The sequence below is a fragment of the Lepisosteus oculatus genome, chromosome 21, assembly GCF_040954835.1.
Source record: "Lepisosteus oculatus isolate fLepOcu1 chromosome 21, fLepOcu1.hap2, whole genome shotgun sequence".
Taxonomy (NCBI): domain Eukaryota; kingdom Metazoa; phylum Chordata; class Actinopteri; order Semionotiformes; family Lepisosteidae; genus Lepisosteus; species Lepisosteus oculatus.
Window position 1 is genome coordinate 17,097,680 of NC_090716.1, and position 16,824 is coordinate 17,114,503.

The window sequence follows — 16,824 nt, forward strand, 5'->3', positions numbered from 1 at the left end:
TCATCACTGAACTCCCCTCCACCATCACCAATGTGCAGACTGTGTTTAAAAATAAGCAAAGACGGAAAACAAGCAATATCATCACGTCAGAGTTTTTGCAATTACATATTTGATTGTGAGAGTAAACGTACAGCAGACGACAGCGGTGTACATTATTTTTTTTATTCTTAAAGCTGTAGCTTCACTACAGTCACATGTTCATGAAAGATATCGTTGGAAACAGGATATAGAGATGATCTTCTTCCATGACCCTTGTCTCTAACAGTGACCTGTGTGTGACCGACGAGGCACTGCAACAACACAAAACTAACACATTTCCCCACATTACAATGTCACTTCTCGCTTTTGGAATCATTAAGTAAGATTTATTAAATACATTTGTTTAAATTGTGAGTGCGAACCATAAAATAACTCGGTTAAACACACCACAAACTTAGCAAATCCTTACACTGAGCAGAATCTCGTATCTCATTTTCAGTGTATACGTACACATACTGTTTTTGAAACATGAAATGAGCTGATGTATTCGTACACCCGTATCATGGAGCAATTCCTTCTGGAACACACACAGCACAAATGGGATTGCAGAGGAGCATGTTCACAAGACCGGGTGTATCAGAGGGTGCTCATTTGGTTCACCATGACCCTGTGATGGCTTGTATACGCATAAAGTTATACTACACAGATACTGTACGTGATGTTCAGTTTCCACTCCACGGTCCTGGTCTGTACATGGAAATCTTGCTTCTCCAAAAAAATGTATTCATTTCTTTATATATATATCTTAAGGCAACTACTTTTTGAAGTTTTTAAAGATCTGTTTCTTTAATATTGCAATAAGGGTCCAGTAACTCAATTGTACCAATAAATAATAAATAAACGTTCTAATAATGAATCATGGGAGTCATGTTTACGAGAAATGCAGCTACAAAGTACAACCTGTAGGTGGGGTTGTATCCTCAGTAAAGGGCAAAACTTGCATGTTTCGAAAGGGCAAATGTAGAAAAAAGCTTAAGCAAGCAGTTGAAAGACTCTTATAAGTTCTAATAAAACGAATACATTGAATATAGAAAGAAATATGAAGGAGATATGTTAATTTAATTTAAAGCATTCCTTAATAGGATTAAGGAATTCTATTCACAACTTGGCTGCTCACACAAGTCTTTCAGAAATACTGCCCCTTCATCCATCTTCATCCCACCAGTGCTGGTGAAGGTTGCAGCCAGTTAGATATACAAAGGGATATATTTACATATTCAATGTGTGTACACTTCCCTTGCCACAGTATGCCAACACACCCCACGAGCTCCAGCATGGTGTTGGGCTGGGCGGCAGTATGCTGTGGTCATTCACCCTGCTCCTTCTTTAATGAGGCTGTATGTTGATGTTTGAACTATAGCTATTTTTTGTTTTGGGGTTAATTTTCTAAGTGAACCATGACTTATTGTTGAATGACAAAGTCATAGAAGCTCTTTTGACCAATTAAATTTTAGTTCCAAGTTATTCAAGTATTTCCACTAACAGTAAGTCACTTATTCCTGGTCAGAATTGCATAACCTGACCTGGAAGTCTAAAATGCACCCATTTCCAAATTACGCAAGCCGAGGACAGCCTACAAACTCTGGCTGCAGGAACACTGAACTGTTTTTAAGTCAACAGTCTTCACATTAATCCTGGATTGATAATGAAGCTGGACTCTCAGCTTATTGTATAGCAGTAATATTCACCATAATTTAGGATTTAAAGGGCTGCACTGCAAGATGTGTTCAACATTGACAATGCTCATCCATTTTTATATTGTTTGGCATTAGCACCTTGCTTACATTTGGATATCGTGGACATTTTACATTTTCATGTCAAATACAATGATAATGAACAACTACTAGCGTAGTTCATCCTCTGTAAACTCCAATGTCATATTCTGTCAAGAAAGCAGCTCAGGAATCATGGGTAGATTCTCCCTTCAGTGGTGTTTTCTGACTTTCTTCTGACTGCACATGTACAGTACTTGGGTGTGTGCGATTCAAGGGTAGTGAGGAGAGCTTGACACCCACTGAATAAAAGACTCAGTAAACACCTGCTGCTGACATTCTAGCCTCTCCATGACAACCAGAAGATGCACATTAATGAGACGTGACACAATGACATTTTTTAAAGGCTGTTTTTCCAGGAATTGTAGCATTTCTGTATAAGGTTAAATTGTGTAGTGCTATGTACAGTACAGATAAAATCTTACAATACCACAGTTTTTCATAGTAAAACATCATTTGTTATATAGTGACAATGGTTCCAGAAATGTAAGTTTACTATAATAAAAAGTCGGCACTGCACTGGCTCAGAAATCATATGTATAAAATAAAAAAAAAGATGCAAATATCTACATACACTAAAGAAGAGACAATGAACAGTCATTTTGCGAGGTTTAGCATTTGAATTTGCACCGAAAAGATGCTGGAATAAGCCCAGAAAATCCTACTGTTTAACATTTGGGCTTTAAACCAGAAGACAATTTTCAGGCTGGATTGAGAACGAGGCCTAGGATGGACATACATCTCACGGGTTTTAACCGTATAATTATGAAATGTGATGGACAGAAAACAGCAAAGGTCTTGACAAAACTACTTTTGACAAAAAGAGGGGCCCCGACTCCAGTACTGGAGGGCCCATTTCTGTTGACACCCACAAAAAAGATGCCCATGCCCTGAGAAGGGTGGATCACATTAACTCGAGGTGAAGCACAAACACATGAGTCGCACTACTGTTGCCATGGAGACCCGTGACAACCTCTCACACCAGGTTAATCCACACCTGCGACGACCAAAATAGTTTTGCCCTTCAAAGCAGGAGCATGCTGCAGGCTATGTGTAGGGTAGCAGAAACGATTACTCCTGCTCTTAAGAGATCGCTGAACCCTTACATCCTGGGCGACGAGCAAACCTGGAAGTTCAGGGCATTCTGAGGAACTGAGGCACAGCACAATGGATCCTTACAATGCACTCTCATTGGATAGCCCTGAGTTTGCCTCAGAAAAGCCAATTAGATCTTCAACACAAGCAGCAATTTGGAGACCCTGGAAAGGGCTGTATCCTTTTTATATTTCAAAACCAAACAAAGAAAAGCAAAATGTTATAGTGGCCTTACATAAACATATATACAGCTTACAAATACTATTGTAAAAGAAGGTTTGTTTTATGGACATTGTTCAGAAAGTTTTGCAGGGATAAACAATCTATTTTAAATCATACTCAGTTTTGTACAATCAAAGACATTTTCCTTTTTTACATTATAATCTTTCAATAAAACATTTAAAACCAGTGCAGAATAATCAAAAATGTATTTCTCTTAGCACATCTGCTTTAGATAAGTCTTGTGACTGTGATGCAATTCTGCAGCCTGTCATGAAGTGATAACAGCTCAACACTTGACTATGCAGCCGCATTTTGATAGGTTACCTGCAAAGACAATTTTGGGGGAAGTGTTCTTTCAAAATTCCTGATTTAAAACATCTGGAATGTTTAAATGGGATCAGGAAAAACACTTTAGTGGACAGGGGTTACTTGAGGAACAAAACGCAAACAATGGACAAAGATCTCCTGAGGCCATTCTGTTGAGATATACAATTAAATTCTAAAGGGAAGAGAGTGACTTAAATCAAAATCCTTCCGGCCCAAGCAGAATATGGAAAGAGAAGCGATACTTTAGGTATATTCCTGCAATTCCAAATAAAATATTTAAACATTTGACTCATTTAAACTGTCCCTGTGCATGCTCAATTTCTGTGGGTACTCCAGTTTGTTTTCACCTCAAACACATGCTTGCCAGGTAACTGGCGTCTCTACATTGTCCCTGTGCACTCGTGTGCATGTCATCTGTGTTCCATCTTTGAGCCGCTTGTTCTTTTGGGACAGGATTCAGGTGGACAGAACTCTTACTCAGCTTACTGGGTAGCTTTCTCATGGTGGATACTGGATCTTTGTGAATCAGAAACATAACTTCTGTACCTCCAAAGGGTCCTGTCACTTACAGAAGCTTTGTGTGCAAGACCTCTAAATCACAGACAACTGCCTGTGCACCCACTAGTTTTAAAATAGGGTGCCTTTCATGCTTAATCCAAATGAACAGTTAAGAAGCGATGTATGGTATTTAGGAGTGAAATTGGGTTAAACTGGCTAAAGTCTTAGAATCAGAATTCTGTTTAAGCAAACAGTATTCACTCCCTGGCACAACCTTAGCAAAAGGACATTTTGTAAGAATTTTTGTCCAAGTTCCTCTGATTCTGATGATTATTAACATCTTATTAAATTCATCAAACCTTTTGGATTTGCCTTTAAGAATTATTAACATCTTACACAAAACAGGACGAGTGCCTGCTGATTGTGAGTTTTTCACTCTGCAAAACTAACTGAATTTTACCTCATCAACAACATGTTTCAAAAACAAAAGGGAAGATTTTGTAATAAACGACCCATCAACAAAAGAAGAAAGCAAGGTTATGTACAGAACGTCAGCACTCCATGAAGCTTTAAAAAGTGTTCTGATGAGGGTCTCTTGGTTTGTTGCTGAGAATCAATGTATTCGTGCTGAGCTTGAAGCTAGCTAAATAATAAAACTACCTAAAAAGAAAAAGAGCTATTAATTCAACACTGAATTTGTTTCCAATATAGAGAAACTGATGTTTTTAGACTAATATTAGACTTTTTTGCCTATCCAAAATGTCAGACAAAATGTTATTTTAAATGGTCATTACATCTTCTGTTATAGGGTAAACAGATATGTCAACATTTTCTCAGCAATCACAGTTGAATTTGAACGTTTAATCATCACCTCTTTAGTGAAATGGGAAAGATGTGATATAACCACTAAGGTAAAAATCAGCAAACAGCAGCATCACCAACTTCACAGCCTGATAGCATCACAGAGCCTGAGCGAGCCTGGGCCTGATAAAGGAATTCATCCATCCAGCCATTTTCTAACCACTTTACCCAATTCAGGGTCGTGGGGGAACCCCAGCCTATCCCAGCAAGCAATAGGCGCAAGGCAGGATACACCCTAGATAGACATGCACACTCGCATTAATGTCAAATTCCCAGAAGCCAATCAACCCACCAGCATGTCTTTGGACTGTGGGAGGAAACCGGAGCACCAGAAAGGAATCCAGGTGAACGAGGCGAGATCATACAACCTCCATGCAGACGGCAACCCGGGTTGTGATCGGAATTGAACTCGGGGCCCCGGCACTGCCAGACAGCAATACAAACCACCTTGCCACCTCTGATATAGGAGATCTCTAAGGAAATCAAGTCCTTACTGAAAGTGATGTTGGTGGACCAGTAGGTGTAATTCTTCTTTCTAGTCCCGATTTTCCAAACCAAAGTCCCAGTATGTTGACAGGCGATACTATGCATGGTTTTGATGAGACACAAAACCAATGGCTTCAAAATGTGGCCATTAAAGATCCCACGGGATAAAGATTGTTGTTGTCTTGGCCAAATGAGGCTCAATCTGATCTACTTAAAAATCCTTCACTGCACCTGATCTGCTGTGTGGTGAACTGGTGCGGAATGGCTGTCGTGTGGGAGTCTTTCTAGGTATAGCTTTGCCATCAACCAAAGTCAGCCAGTAAAGGTGGTCACACAGAGACCAGGCAAATAGCATCACTGGTTCAGGCATAGGCCATACCACTCTGAGACTCCCCATGCAGTGGCACACTATGGGCAGAGCACCAGCTTGGGAAGATGGCACGAGCTGGCTAGGGTTGTCTTTGTTTTCGCTGAAACAGAAATATGTGATTTGTTTTATACATCTATAAAAGAGATTTTGCTCCTGCAATCAGCGCAAGCTCTCCTGTACTGGACTGTGGCGCTTGTTTTAGGTCGAAAGGTGGGAAGGCTGGGACAGGTTGGAGCAGCTTGCCTGCAGATGCCTCCTCTCCACACAAACTGCCGGAGCTGGAGCCAGCTGCACGTGGCAGCTCTAGACTGGCTGGCAATTGGATAACAACAAAATGGAGATTCCACTTTTAAAAGGAAACCAACACAGCAGGTAGATTTCAAGATCCCCTTGATGAGATGCCCTAACCCTAAGAAAGACCAACTCACTGTCCCATGCACCATGACACATCTGCAGCTCTCTCAGGTTTTAAGGATATGACTCAGAGCTTTTTTTCCCCCAACACCTGAAATAAAGTCTGCTAGGACTATTGCTCAGTACAATTATAGAAGTTTGCATTTAAGTAGGGTCTGGGTGTCCAATTCCAGCAAATGAAACTCCAGCATTCTTTAGCAATAATAACACCCCCATCCCTACCCAGACTAAAATGTGTCTATACCTATCAAAGCAGTAGAGCCTACTAGACCGCTACCGCTTAAACAGAAAAGCTTCTGACTGTTCATGAATTTTGTTTTTTTGAGGTCTGTGGTCATAAGAAGAGTGATGGCAATAAAGAAGAAAACGTCTTCCCTCATTGTGCCAACCAGAAGGAAACGCGCCTTCCTAGCAGCAGTCAAACTGAGAACTGGCTACCACCCAAAACAAATGTAAGAAGTAATAAAACTATTATGAGGCAGATTTTAAGAATAAATACCCTTTTAACAAATCTGCAAATTCAAAAACAAAAGAATTGCATGGTAAACTTCTATTAAAAAAGTCCCTCTTTAAAAATAAATAAATCACCTAAAAACTCTTTCAGGGACAGTCACAAAAACTTACTGCTGCAGTCTGAAGAGGGATTCCAATGTTAAGGACTTGGAAATAAGGTTCTGAAGCCACCAGTTTCCAGTCTTTTGGAAGGAGGTGACAGTCGGGGTAAGACCAGTGTTGTGACTGTAAAACAATAATTTAAGCGTGATTCCCATTTCCCCACAGTGCAACACACATGGGAACAAGTAGCTGTGTCCTGTGTTGTGCGTCAAGCAGACATGAACTGAATCCAGGGCTCCCAAATCAGGAGAGACCCCCCTTCCAACAGTTAGTCCCGATGCTTTTCCTCCTCTTCTCCGCTCACAGCTCTTCCGTTCAAGTCCATTCTGCCGCGCTGTTCTGAAAGACTGCTCCTTTGCCACCCTGTAAACTTTGCAAGAGAGAGGAGAGCAGCTGTTATAGTCAGAAGGGGAAGAGGGAGGTTCTGCTCAGATCCAGCAGGACTCTGTGAGCCTCTGAGTCTGCTGCGGAGTCTGTGCCAGAGCTGGGAATGAGAGAGGAAAGAGAAGTTTCTTGCACCAGGTCCCAGTAAGTGCAGACATTCACATCTGGGTTTCTTTTGATCTAATGTGCAACGATACAAGTACGAGAGAGACTTCATACAGTTTAAAGTCGTGTTGTTTTGTGGCTATTTTCATTATATACACTTGATTTGAAATGGTCAACTGTGGGTTTGTTACATCTGTCCTCGCAAGGATGAATGCACAGAGGGGATGTATTTATATACATCATCTCATTACTGGCTTTAATAACATCACAGTAACCCTAATGTTCTTTTAGAAAGAGGTATACAACCTGATAGAGAAGGACTTTCACTTGCTATCCAAATCAGAGCTGTATATCAAGTCAAAACAACGCAGGAGGAAATAAACTGTAAGGTGACGAAAAGACGTGCGTACGAATCCCAATTCTTAAATGTACACTGGAGAAATTGGGTCTACATGAAATGAAATGACTCAGAATTCCATTCTTGATGGTTCCTAACAAAGAGGCCCTTTTGACAGGTTGCATTTCTAAAGTTTTCTTCTGGACAAGCCACACAGTTCCCTAGATGTGCTCACATTCTCTTTGGGGACTCTCAGAGGCAGTGTTTCCCCTGTCTTTCAGTTGGCCACCACCAGGGGCCAAGAACTGAACTGCACCAGGTTTTACTCTGAAGCTCTCTGCAGGCCAGGGATACATATCTTGCATTGGGTTCAGAAAAGGAAACAGCATGACTTGTAGAGACAAGTTTCCAGGAAATCAGGACACCAGCAGTGAACAGCTGCCAAAATCATTCGATAAGACTTGTGCTCAAGATAACTTTCTGGTTTTGGCTATTATCAAGAATCTGAATCAAATGACTCATGGAAGAAAACTGTAAAATGGTTTGCAAGCTGAATATTGTGAAATTCAGAAGATAGACAAAACTCAATAATGTGATGAGAGGCTGAGTCTCAACTCATGTTTTGGGATTCAATCCACTTGGTTTGAGGGACAAGCATTTGGCCATATGGGCAAGAAGTCAGACCCTCCCTCCCACCCCAACAAACCAAGAAAGAGAGTATTGGCAGAGCAGCTGGGCAGTTGTCTGAGCACTGATCCACTATTGAGGCTTGTATTTCTACTGCAGTCGTGGCGATTAGTGGAGCACAAATATCTGGGGTTGGTACACCTCCCAGGCATTCACCATGAAGTCCATTAAATACTAAAAGCACCTGCAAACCGATACTCCACAAACCGTTCAAGTCACTGACCCTGCAGTTTAGTTTTGCCTGGGCAAGCCTTTGACTAAACCTTTCAAAGCAACTGAGTGTCACTTCATAAAATTTTTAAAAAGTAACCATTCCTGTTCTTTGTTAGTATTAATCTCCTTCGGTATTTGTTTGCTTTACTGCGGTCACTACCTGGAGAAATAAATAATAAATATTCCAGGGATTACATTATGACTACTTATATTTTTTTGCTATGTAGTGTCTTTCCAGAACTCTGTAGTTCATGTAGGGAGCTGCGTCAGCATGCGTAGGCTGCAGAGGAACAAGTAAAGGCTCCACAGCCAAACTGCTGTTTCTTTTCTCCTCTGAATAAACCTTTACTTGTTCCTTTCTAGAACTCAGATCCATTTGTATTTCTAATCCCAGTCTGGAGCTTGGCTTTTACTGATTCAAACAGCGCTGAGTATTAATAGGAATGTGGTGCGAAGGGCAGAAAATACAGTATATACAAGTGCTCTCACACAGATCACATTTACCTGCCGTTTTCGCACATAGTTTCATCCCATAATGGCAGTGCTAACAAACTGGAGATGAATAACACCCCCCCACCCAGAGTAAAGCCAGCCCATAGACGCTCACCGTGGTCATGACACCACACACTTGCAGTTCATGCAGTCCTGCCCACTCTCATCAGGGGGGTTCAGCTTCCGCAGTTTGTGCTGGCGAATCTCCCGGACCAAAGTGTAAAATGCGTCTTCCACGCCCTGTGGAAGACAAGGCCGGCCAGTGAGAGCAGCGCAACACAGATTTCCCCCACTGTCACAGATTGAGAGGACTCACAAACACCTGCGCCCCTCCGTTAGGAACACAGAGGACTGCCCCTGCAGCGTGTTTATAAAGTAAATGCAAATTCAACTGATACATGTTCTCATGAGTATGAGAACTGAGCTACTCATATACATTCACGAAGTCATAGACAACAAGATATAATCCTTATTTTCTTTAAAAGAGGAGTCAAACACTTTAACCTGATGTACAGGGTTTCAAATTCGATTACAAGCGGAACAAACGGGAGTGGGCCTGTTGAAAGCACACCGAGCGCTTGAAGTCAACCCAAATGATATGCCATTGAATTTGAGGCTCAAACTAAAGAACTGTAACTGGATTCTTGGCAAGGACATGTGCAACTACAGCAATTGCTCGTGTGAAACTAAAAGCTCAATAAAACTGATATCAGATTCAACTGGTATGCTGAATCTCATTGTCATATATTATGAAGTGTCCCCAAAGTGGGTATAAACTAAAAACTTTCATACATCTCCTAAAACCTACAAAACTGATTCCTATGTACCCTGGAAACATTTTTTCATCTCTGGTTCCATTTGGTAATTTTTCTTATCACTGAAAATTGCAAAGCTACAATTAAAGGTAATTTGTTTCATTCATCCACATTACAGAAAGACAATGTTAAGGGTTGGATTATGTTATGTACAACCAAATGTGTTGATTTATTAAAATGTTCTTGTGGGTTACATAACATAGGTACAACATAACAGAGACCTGATGACTGATTCATGAACATAAAGAGAACTGAAACTTAATACCTGTAGACTCTTAAGTTTTACTACAAAGAGAATCTTTGATTAATACACTTATAACACATTTGTATATAAGAACTGATAATTTCCATCTGGTCCAATCTGGTTCCACATTGTAACACTGATTTTGTATAGAAAATGGTTCAGAGTTTTTAATATTTTGTATGGCAGTATTTCCCTGTAAATTTATTGGTGTACATATATTTGACATTTTAATTGATTAACTGTTAATGAGGAGGCATTTGAGGTGTTTAACAAGAATTCGCCTGACTTGGCATTTCTAAATGCTACCCTTGCTGGGAAATATCCTGGAAGATGAGATAAACATTCACTGTTACACTCAAGCATTCACCTATATGTATCACTTAAAACAACTCTGTATTGTATACAACATTACAAGCCGCTTGGCTGATACATGGACATCAATGTTTATTCAGGACTAAATTCTAATAGAGATGTTATTGGAACCTCAAAGTCAGTTTAAAAAAATATTTTTGGGGGTGGTTTACTGGCTAACTGGAAGGCTGATATGAGAAACTACAGCGTTATCTTAGATCAAAATAAATTTGTCCTTTTTAGCAACATGTTTGAAAAACATCTAAGGTTATCTTTTCTGCCAAAATCAGACATTCTTTTCCCATATGACAGATTAACACTTGCTTTTGTTAACATCAAAGCAGCCAGATTACTGTAATGCACTTTTTCTAGTGCCTCTGGTCATGTTTTTTCATGACTACAGCTCATACAGAATGCTGATGACTATAAGTTCAGATTTCATGGTTCTTGTTAAAATTCTATCACTATACCAATAACTTTCACTGGCTACCTGTTCAATTCTGGATCCATTTCAAACTCCTACTTCTAACAAATGATATACTAATTTCCACACTACTCAGTGTGCCGTGTTGAAGATTCAGATTCAGAAGGGTTTGGAGTTATTTTCTTGCAGAAAACACACATACCAATACAGACACTCAAAGTCGAGATGGTCACCTATGAGCCTACAAAGACAAGACTGCTGGGTATCTGGAAAACAACTTGGCTTGTTAGCTTGTATCACTGAGCTCATAGCAAACTGCAAACATTTAAGTGAGTCACCGCAGCACATCACTTGTATGAAACATGGTATCAATGATGTCTATACATCATATATAGTACCTGGAGGTGAAATGCAACAGACTAAGTACAGCATTTCTCAATAAATAACAGTGTTCAGTAGAGGGCAATCACTTTCATAAGTCTTCTAAACGCATCACTGCCAGACCTAGAGAGAAGAGGAAGACTGCAGTGGCCAACCTGCAATTGGGCACCATTGTGCAGCACTGGGAATGCGGTATTATAGCATTGTGTTAGCATGATGTGCTTCCCTGCAGCATTGAGACCATCGGGAGCCCGTAACATCCCTATTAAAGTAGGATTGTCAAAGCTCTGGGGAAGGAAAGCATAACTGGGAGACAGAAGAAAAAATAAACTGAACACTTCAGGTTTAAGGGGCGTTTACATGAGTATTCAGGAACGAGCAGACTCTTGTTCACCCACTGAAGGGGAATACGAGATGGGTCTGGACTGTCATGAGACAGGTCAGCTCAACCTGCTGATGACGCGTGGCTTCGAGAGTCCATACATCTGCGGTGTGCCTGTTGGCTTGGTACGAAGCTACCATCTGTGGGATTATGACTAAATGCTTGCAAATCAGAATCCCCTCTAAAAAGGGTTATGCATTTTAAAAAGTGTGCTCTTATCCCCTTAAACATGCAATGTTATCACACTGCTGCCATCTCGTAACTAATTTTTGTTTTTTGGAAGACAAACAGGATCACAAGAAAGAAACATTTGTACTTTAAGTTCTAGCATAGAGGTAAATGATATTTGATACCATATTGCTTTACTGCATTGAAGTATTAGATATACTTGTTTACAGCACCAAACAACAAGGCCAGCGTGGATAATGAGCAGACTAACCCCTGCAACTGGGAACTGCAGCTCCCAGGAGGAACCTTGCCTCATCTTGATCACAGCACAGAGGAGCTTTAACCGACTGCTGCCCAGGTCAAGGCGATGGGAGATGAGCTGTAAGCTGTTCTAGTCTACAGGTTGATAAAGTGAAGGAGGCTTCACCAGACACCCCTGTTTGATAGTTGCAGCTCAGCTTGCTCCTTCAGTCAGGACAGAAGCATCTTGCTAGTCCCCCACAGGCATCCTGTAGGCATGTAAGCAGCAGATGGAGAAGCCCAGCATGGGGCAAGATGGCCCCAGGGCCATCAAGGGTTCAGAAAGCTCACTGTTTGCCAGCAGAGGGAGTGAAGAGAAAGAAACTGGAGTGTGAAAGAGCTGGCCTGCAAAATGGGACAGCACCGAACCGGTTCCCAGTAAAAGTGTGAAGGCGTACACTGTCCGTCTGAATGGGAGAGAACTGGACTAGAGGATGGCATGGGAAGCACTTCAGTATGCAAACAGAACCCACTGCAACAAGGGAGCCAAAAGCATGTCGGATGCGGATGCTCTGTACTATCTCACACAGAACTGGCAGAACCACGAGGCAGACACAGCAAGCACGATAGCATCAGCTGACGAAAGAGCTCTGTTCACTAGCTCAGCTGCCCTGCATAAAAGCAATGCAATCCTCTGTGACTCATAGCGAAGCTTAGACCACAGCTGGAGTGTGAGACAGCTCACACAGCCCACACAAATGCAAGCCGAAGAGCTCTCCATCTCTACCTGAACGAAACCGAGAAAATACTGTAACTGTACCGCTAACCCCCCTCCATATCAAGCACAAAAAAGCAGGCAAACCAAATAAAACCAAAGCAGGCAAAAGAACTTGAAGACGTGCTCATGCCTTCTAATCCCCAATCCTGGATTGGTAGTAATCCTTTTAGGATTTTGTTCCTTCTCCTTCCTTGGTGGTCATTTCTACATTTCCATTTTTTTCCAATTTTAATGTCATCTTTCAAACTGATTCCCAAAGCCACGCCCATTGGGACTGGAACTGAATTCTGGGAAATGGGAACACTGAATTGGAACTGGGAACTGAAAAAGTAAACCCTGAACCAGACTGTCAAAGGTGAGAAAAAAAGTGAGAAAAAGAACAGCAAATTTGTTTCAGGAGTGCCAAGTCTGTTGATGTGTACAGTACATGTATAGCAATGGTATGTATGCAGAATAGGAAAGGTCCTTCCCAGTACGTTTGATTGCTGTTATCTGCAGACCGGTCAAGAATGCGTCCTCGCGAATAAAGGAGACTGGGCGTACTGCAGACTTGCTGGCCTGACCTGTCTGGAGGACTGGGGAGTGAGCTGCAGCTCCCGCTCTCTCCTAGCGGCCTTACCTGTCTGGTCTTGGCCGACGTCTCGATGTAGGGGATGCCGTAACTCCGGGCCAGCTCCTGGGCCTGCCGCGTGTCCACAGTCCGTGCCGGGAGGTCACACTTGTTGCCCACCAGCACCATGGGGACATCGTCAGAATCCTTCACCCGCTTTATCTGCTCCCTGCGGACACATGGGGCAGCCGTCAGCGCGGTGCAGGGATTTATCCCACCTCCTCAGACGCCAGGCGACCGGCCGGCCTCTGGTCCTCCAACGTGCAGAGGACTGCCCAGAAACAAGTGCCCTTCATTTGTGCTACCCACTTCATCTTGGATTCCAGTACATACTGAATCACCCCTGGCTGACATTATGACCTATAAAGCCAGGAGCCCCTTAAGGACAGCAGGCAATGTACAAAGATCATACAGTTGCGATGACAAAGAGCTTGTGTTGTCCCACACCATTAACTACTACGTTTGCTGGTAGCTATTGCAAAATATCTGATACTGAAAGGCTACTTTCACTGAAAGGCAGTTCACGTACAACCACAGGCTCTCAAGGTCAATGGACAGTGCACCGCTGTTGTTTTCACATTAGGGCTGTTCCAGAGATGAGTTCTCAAGCTGCTCTGGGAACCTGATCTTGTGCTAGGCTGCAAGTCGACAAGCATTTCTCATCAAGGGACTAATTCAGCTGTGCCTTCTGATGTCACCGTAGCTGTCCTATGGGAAAAAGAGCTACGGGAAACGGCTTGCCTCCCAAGAGCAATTCCATGTAGATCACCTCTTTAAGGTCGCAAAATGCTGCAGAAATGCTAAATGTCAGGGCTCCAGTACATCTTCACTTCTCATTAGCCTGTCCTTGAAAAATCCCCACACAAGCAGACGCCTTCTCATCCCTAACTGAATCAGGATCGATTTCATTGGCACTGCTTTGTAATCCCATCAATTAGAAGATAAGCCTTCTTTAGCCATGATAAACGCTACAACATTACATCACTTCTACCTCTGGGCCTGAAGGAACTGTCATTTTACTTTTGCAATGCCTGGAACTTGCCTTTTCTGCCATTTCTTGCTTATTTCAGACTACAGCTGTCCAAAAGAGCCAGGAATTAAACATTTACAATTAGGAACACAGTTCACACACTCAACAGAGCTTTTCTCGATCGCACACAAACTGGATTATGTCAGTAAGATGTATATATGGAAAAACAACAGACACCTTCTAAAAAGGATAACAGGTCTGAAGTGGTCTACGGTTTTTCTTGAATTTTTGGCATGTTAGCAATTTGCACTGATAATCCCCAAACCTCTGTAAACTGTTTTACACTGGGAGCGAGGACCACACAGAGGTGTGTGTAGGGCTATGTAGGCACACACAAAAGCCAATGTTTGCATTAAGATGGTCTACCTTGCTGCCAGGAAGCTCTGACGACTTATCCAGAGACTCACACAGTCTTATCTGTGAATGTTTCTATTGCACAAACTATACATAGTTAATGCACCGCAACCAAACAGTTCTGTGCTCACCATTTAAAGTGCAATTAGCTGTCAGATATAAATTAAATAATGAAAACAGACTATACACTCACTAATGTCCACAATTACTTTTACATAATTATGAGTCAGATTTCATGATGTGAGGTAGGCAGTTATGAGATCAAGGTTTCTTATCCCTAAAATCTCAGTGAGGTCAGATTTAGGGGAATGTGAGAAATAAAATAATTTCTATTTTCAATATTTTTTTGGCCATAACTCAAGTAACACCTTTTATTGAGATCACTGTGATGTCAGCGATTCAGGATATCAAGTTTATTCCAATATCAGAATTCAGCCTGTGATAGTATTCTTGCAATTGCTAAGTCTTCTCCTACAGTTACGTAAACCAACCTCATTTCCACTCTAAATTCTTTGAGTCTACTGAAACCAGGTTAACATAAATAATATATATTAACTACTAGAGAAGCTTCTTCTCTGAACTAAATTTCAAAATTACATCAACCACAAACTTGCATTACTACCTGTGAAGTTTCCTTTCTGAGCCTCCTCTGACTGTAAGGAGTCTGTTACTGGTTGTGATTCTCACTGAACTCTTAACTGCTACAGTTCTTTAAAGCCACTTAGCTTGTTTCAGACTCTGTTTGAGATTATTATTAGTGGCTCTAAGTTTACATGCCTCTCGAATATGGATGATCACACATTGAGACAGCCTGTGAAACAGGTCTTGTGGGGCCTATTTTCTGGGTTTTGCACCAATGGCAAAGGCAGCCTGAAAATAAATTTAGACCACAAAGTCAGGCACTTGTCTCAGATGTGTCTGAGACTGCAGTTTGAACATAAGTGCCAGCTATATTCACCATTGGTGCCTTGACATAGCTCTCCAGTGACTGGGGTTGCTGTGGAGCTCAGAGAGGGGGACGAGTGTGATAAGCAGGTTTATAGTAATGATGTCACACCCCAGGATCCTCAAGAGTACTTCAGCTCCCACACCAAGTGACCAGTCTTTGATACAACAATCAGACTACTTCTCTGAAGTGTGAAGATCAGGCATTTGGAAACACGCCAAATTTGTAATAATTATCAATAATTTGAGGTACCACCATGTGCGCTACACTTAAATTCAGTGTGGCTGTGACAAAGTTTCCTCTATCCTCTTTCTCACTAAACACAGACCTGTACTGATGGATGTCTTCGAAGGATTTGGTGTTATTGATAGCAAACACACAGAGAAAGCCCTCTCCAGTCCTCATGTACTGGTCTCTCATGGCGCTGTACTCCTCTTGACCTGCTGTGTCCAGGATGTCTAGCAGACATGTTTCCCCATCGATCACAACCTGCTTTCTGTAGGAGTCCTAGCAAGGAAAGGAGGAATAAAGCCATGAGATTCAGGCAACACTCCACAGCTAAATTACATGCAAAGCAAACAAAACTACACACCAAAGGTACAGTGGTTCCCTCCTCCCCCCCCCTACTTTTTAGAAAAGAAAGTCATGCCTAGTGTACATTCTATGACTGCAAGAAAAACAGCTCACAAGTTGTCCTTCTTATGTCTGTGCTAAACTGGGCCTCCACTAGTTCTAATACTTAAGGTAGTCCTTTTATTAATGTTGTGAAGCACAGTTTGCTATAGATCCTAACCACAGCTGACAGTGCGAATATGAAAGCGTGGAGCCCTGAACTGTGCCAACACAATACACCAATCCATTAAGATTTCATATACAGGCCAAAGAATATAGTCACTTTTAATGTAGAAATAGTTTAATCAAAAATTTGTGAAATCATTTCTTTACATAGCAAAACATGTTAACTACAGATTTTTGATATGCGTTATGTGAAACCCACAGGCTGTTGCAACAGGGCTGTGAACTAAAAGCACTCAGATCAGCAATGCTGATTTCTATGCACATCTTAAGGTACTATGCAATTGTAGTCTGTTATCACTACTAATAATAGTGCCTACACATCCATCGGGCTCTAAGACTGTACACACCCACTGTAAAAAAAAGATTAGTACATGCAGTACTGCTCC

The 16,824-nt window shown here is 41.6% G+C and overlaps 1 protein-coding gene across 6 annotated transcripts in view; it reads right to left on the reverse strand.

The window, feature by feature from the left end:
• Positions 1-2,145: 2,145 nt before the first annotated feature.
• LOC102697398 (GTPase HRas) overlaps positions 2,146-16,824 on the reverse strand; it is a 39,132-nt gene continuing 24,453 nt past the window's right edge. For 5 of the 6 annotated variants that reach the window (XM_015338219.2, XM_015338218.2, XM_015338217.2 and 2 more), the window contains 4 exons: positions 15,969-16,147; positions 13,320-13,479; positions 9,033-9,157; positions 2,146-7,069 (listed from right to left, as the gene is read on the reverse strand). In XM_015338219.2, coding sequence (XP_015193705.1) covers positions 9,038-9,157; positions 13,320-13,479; positions 15,969-16,147 — 459 coding nt within the window. In that variant the 3' untranslated portion in view covers positions 2,146-7,069; positions 9,033-9,037. The remainder of the gene's footprint in view (positions 7,070-9,032; positions 9,158-13,319; positions 13,480-15,968; positions 16,148-16,824) is intronic. The other variant, XM_015338220.2, reaches the window with a different exon arrangement.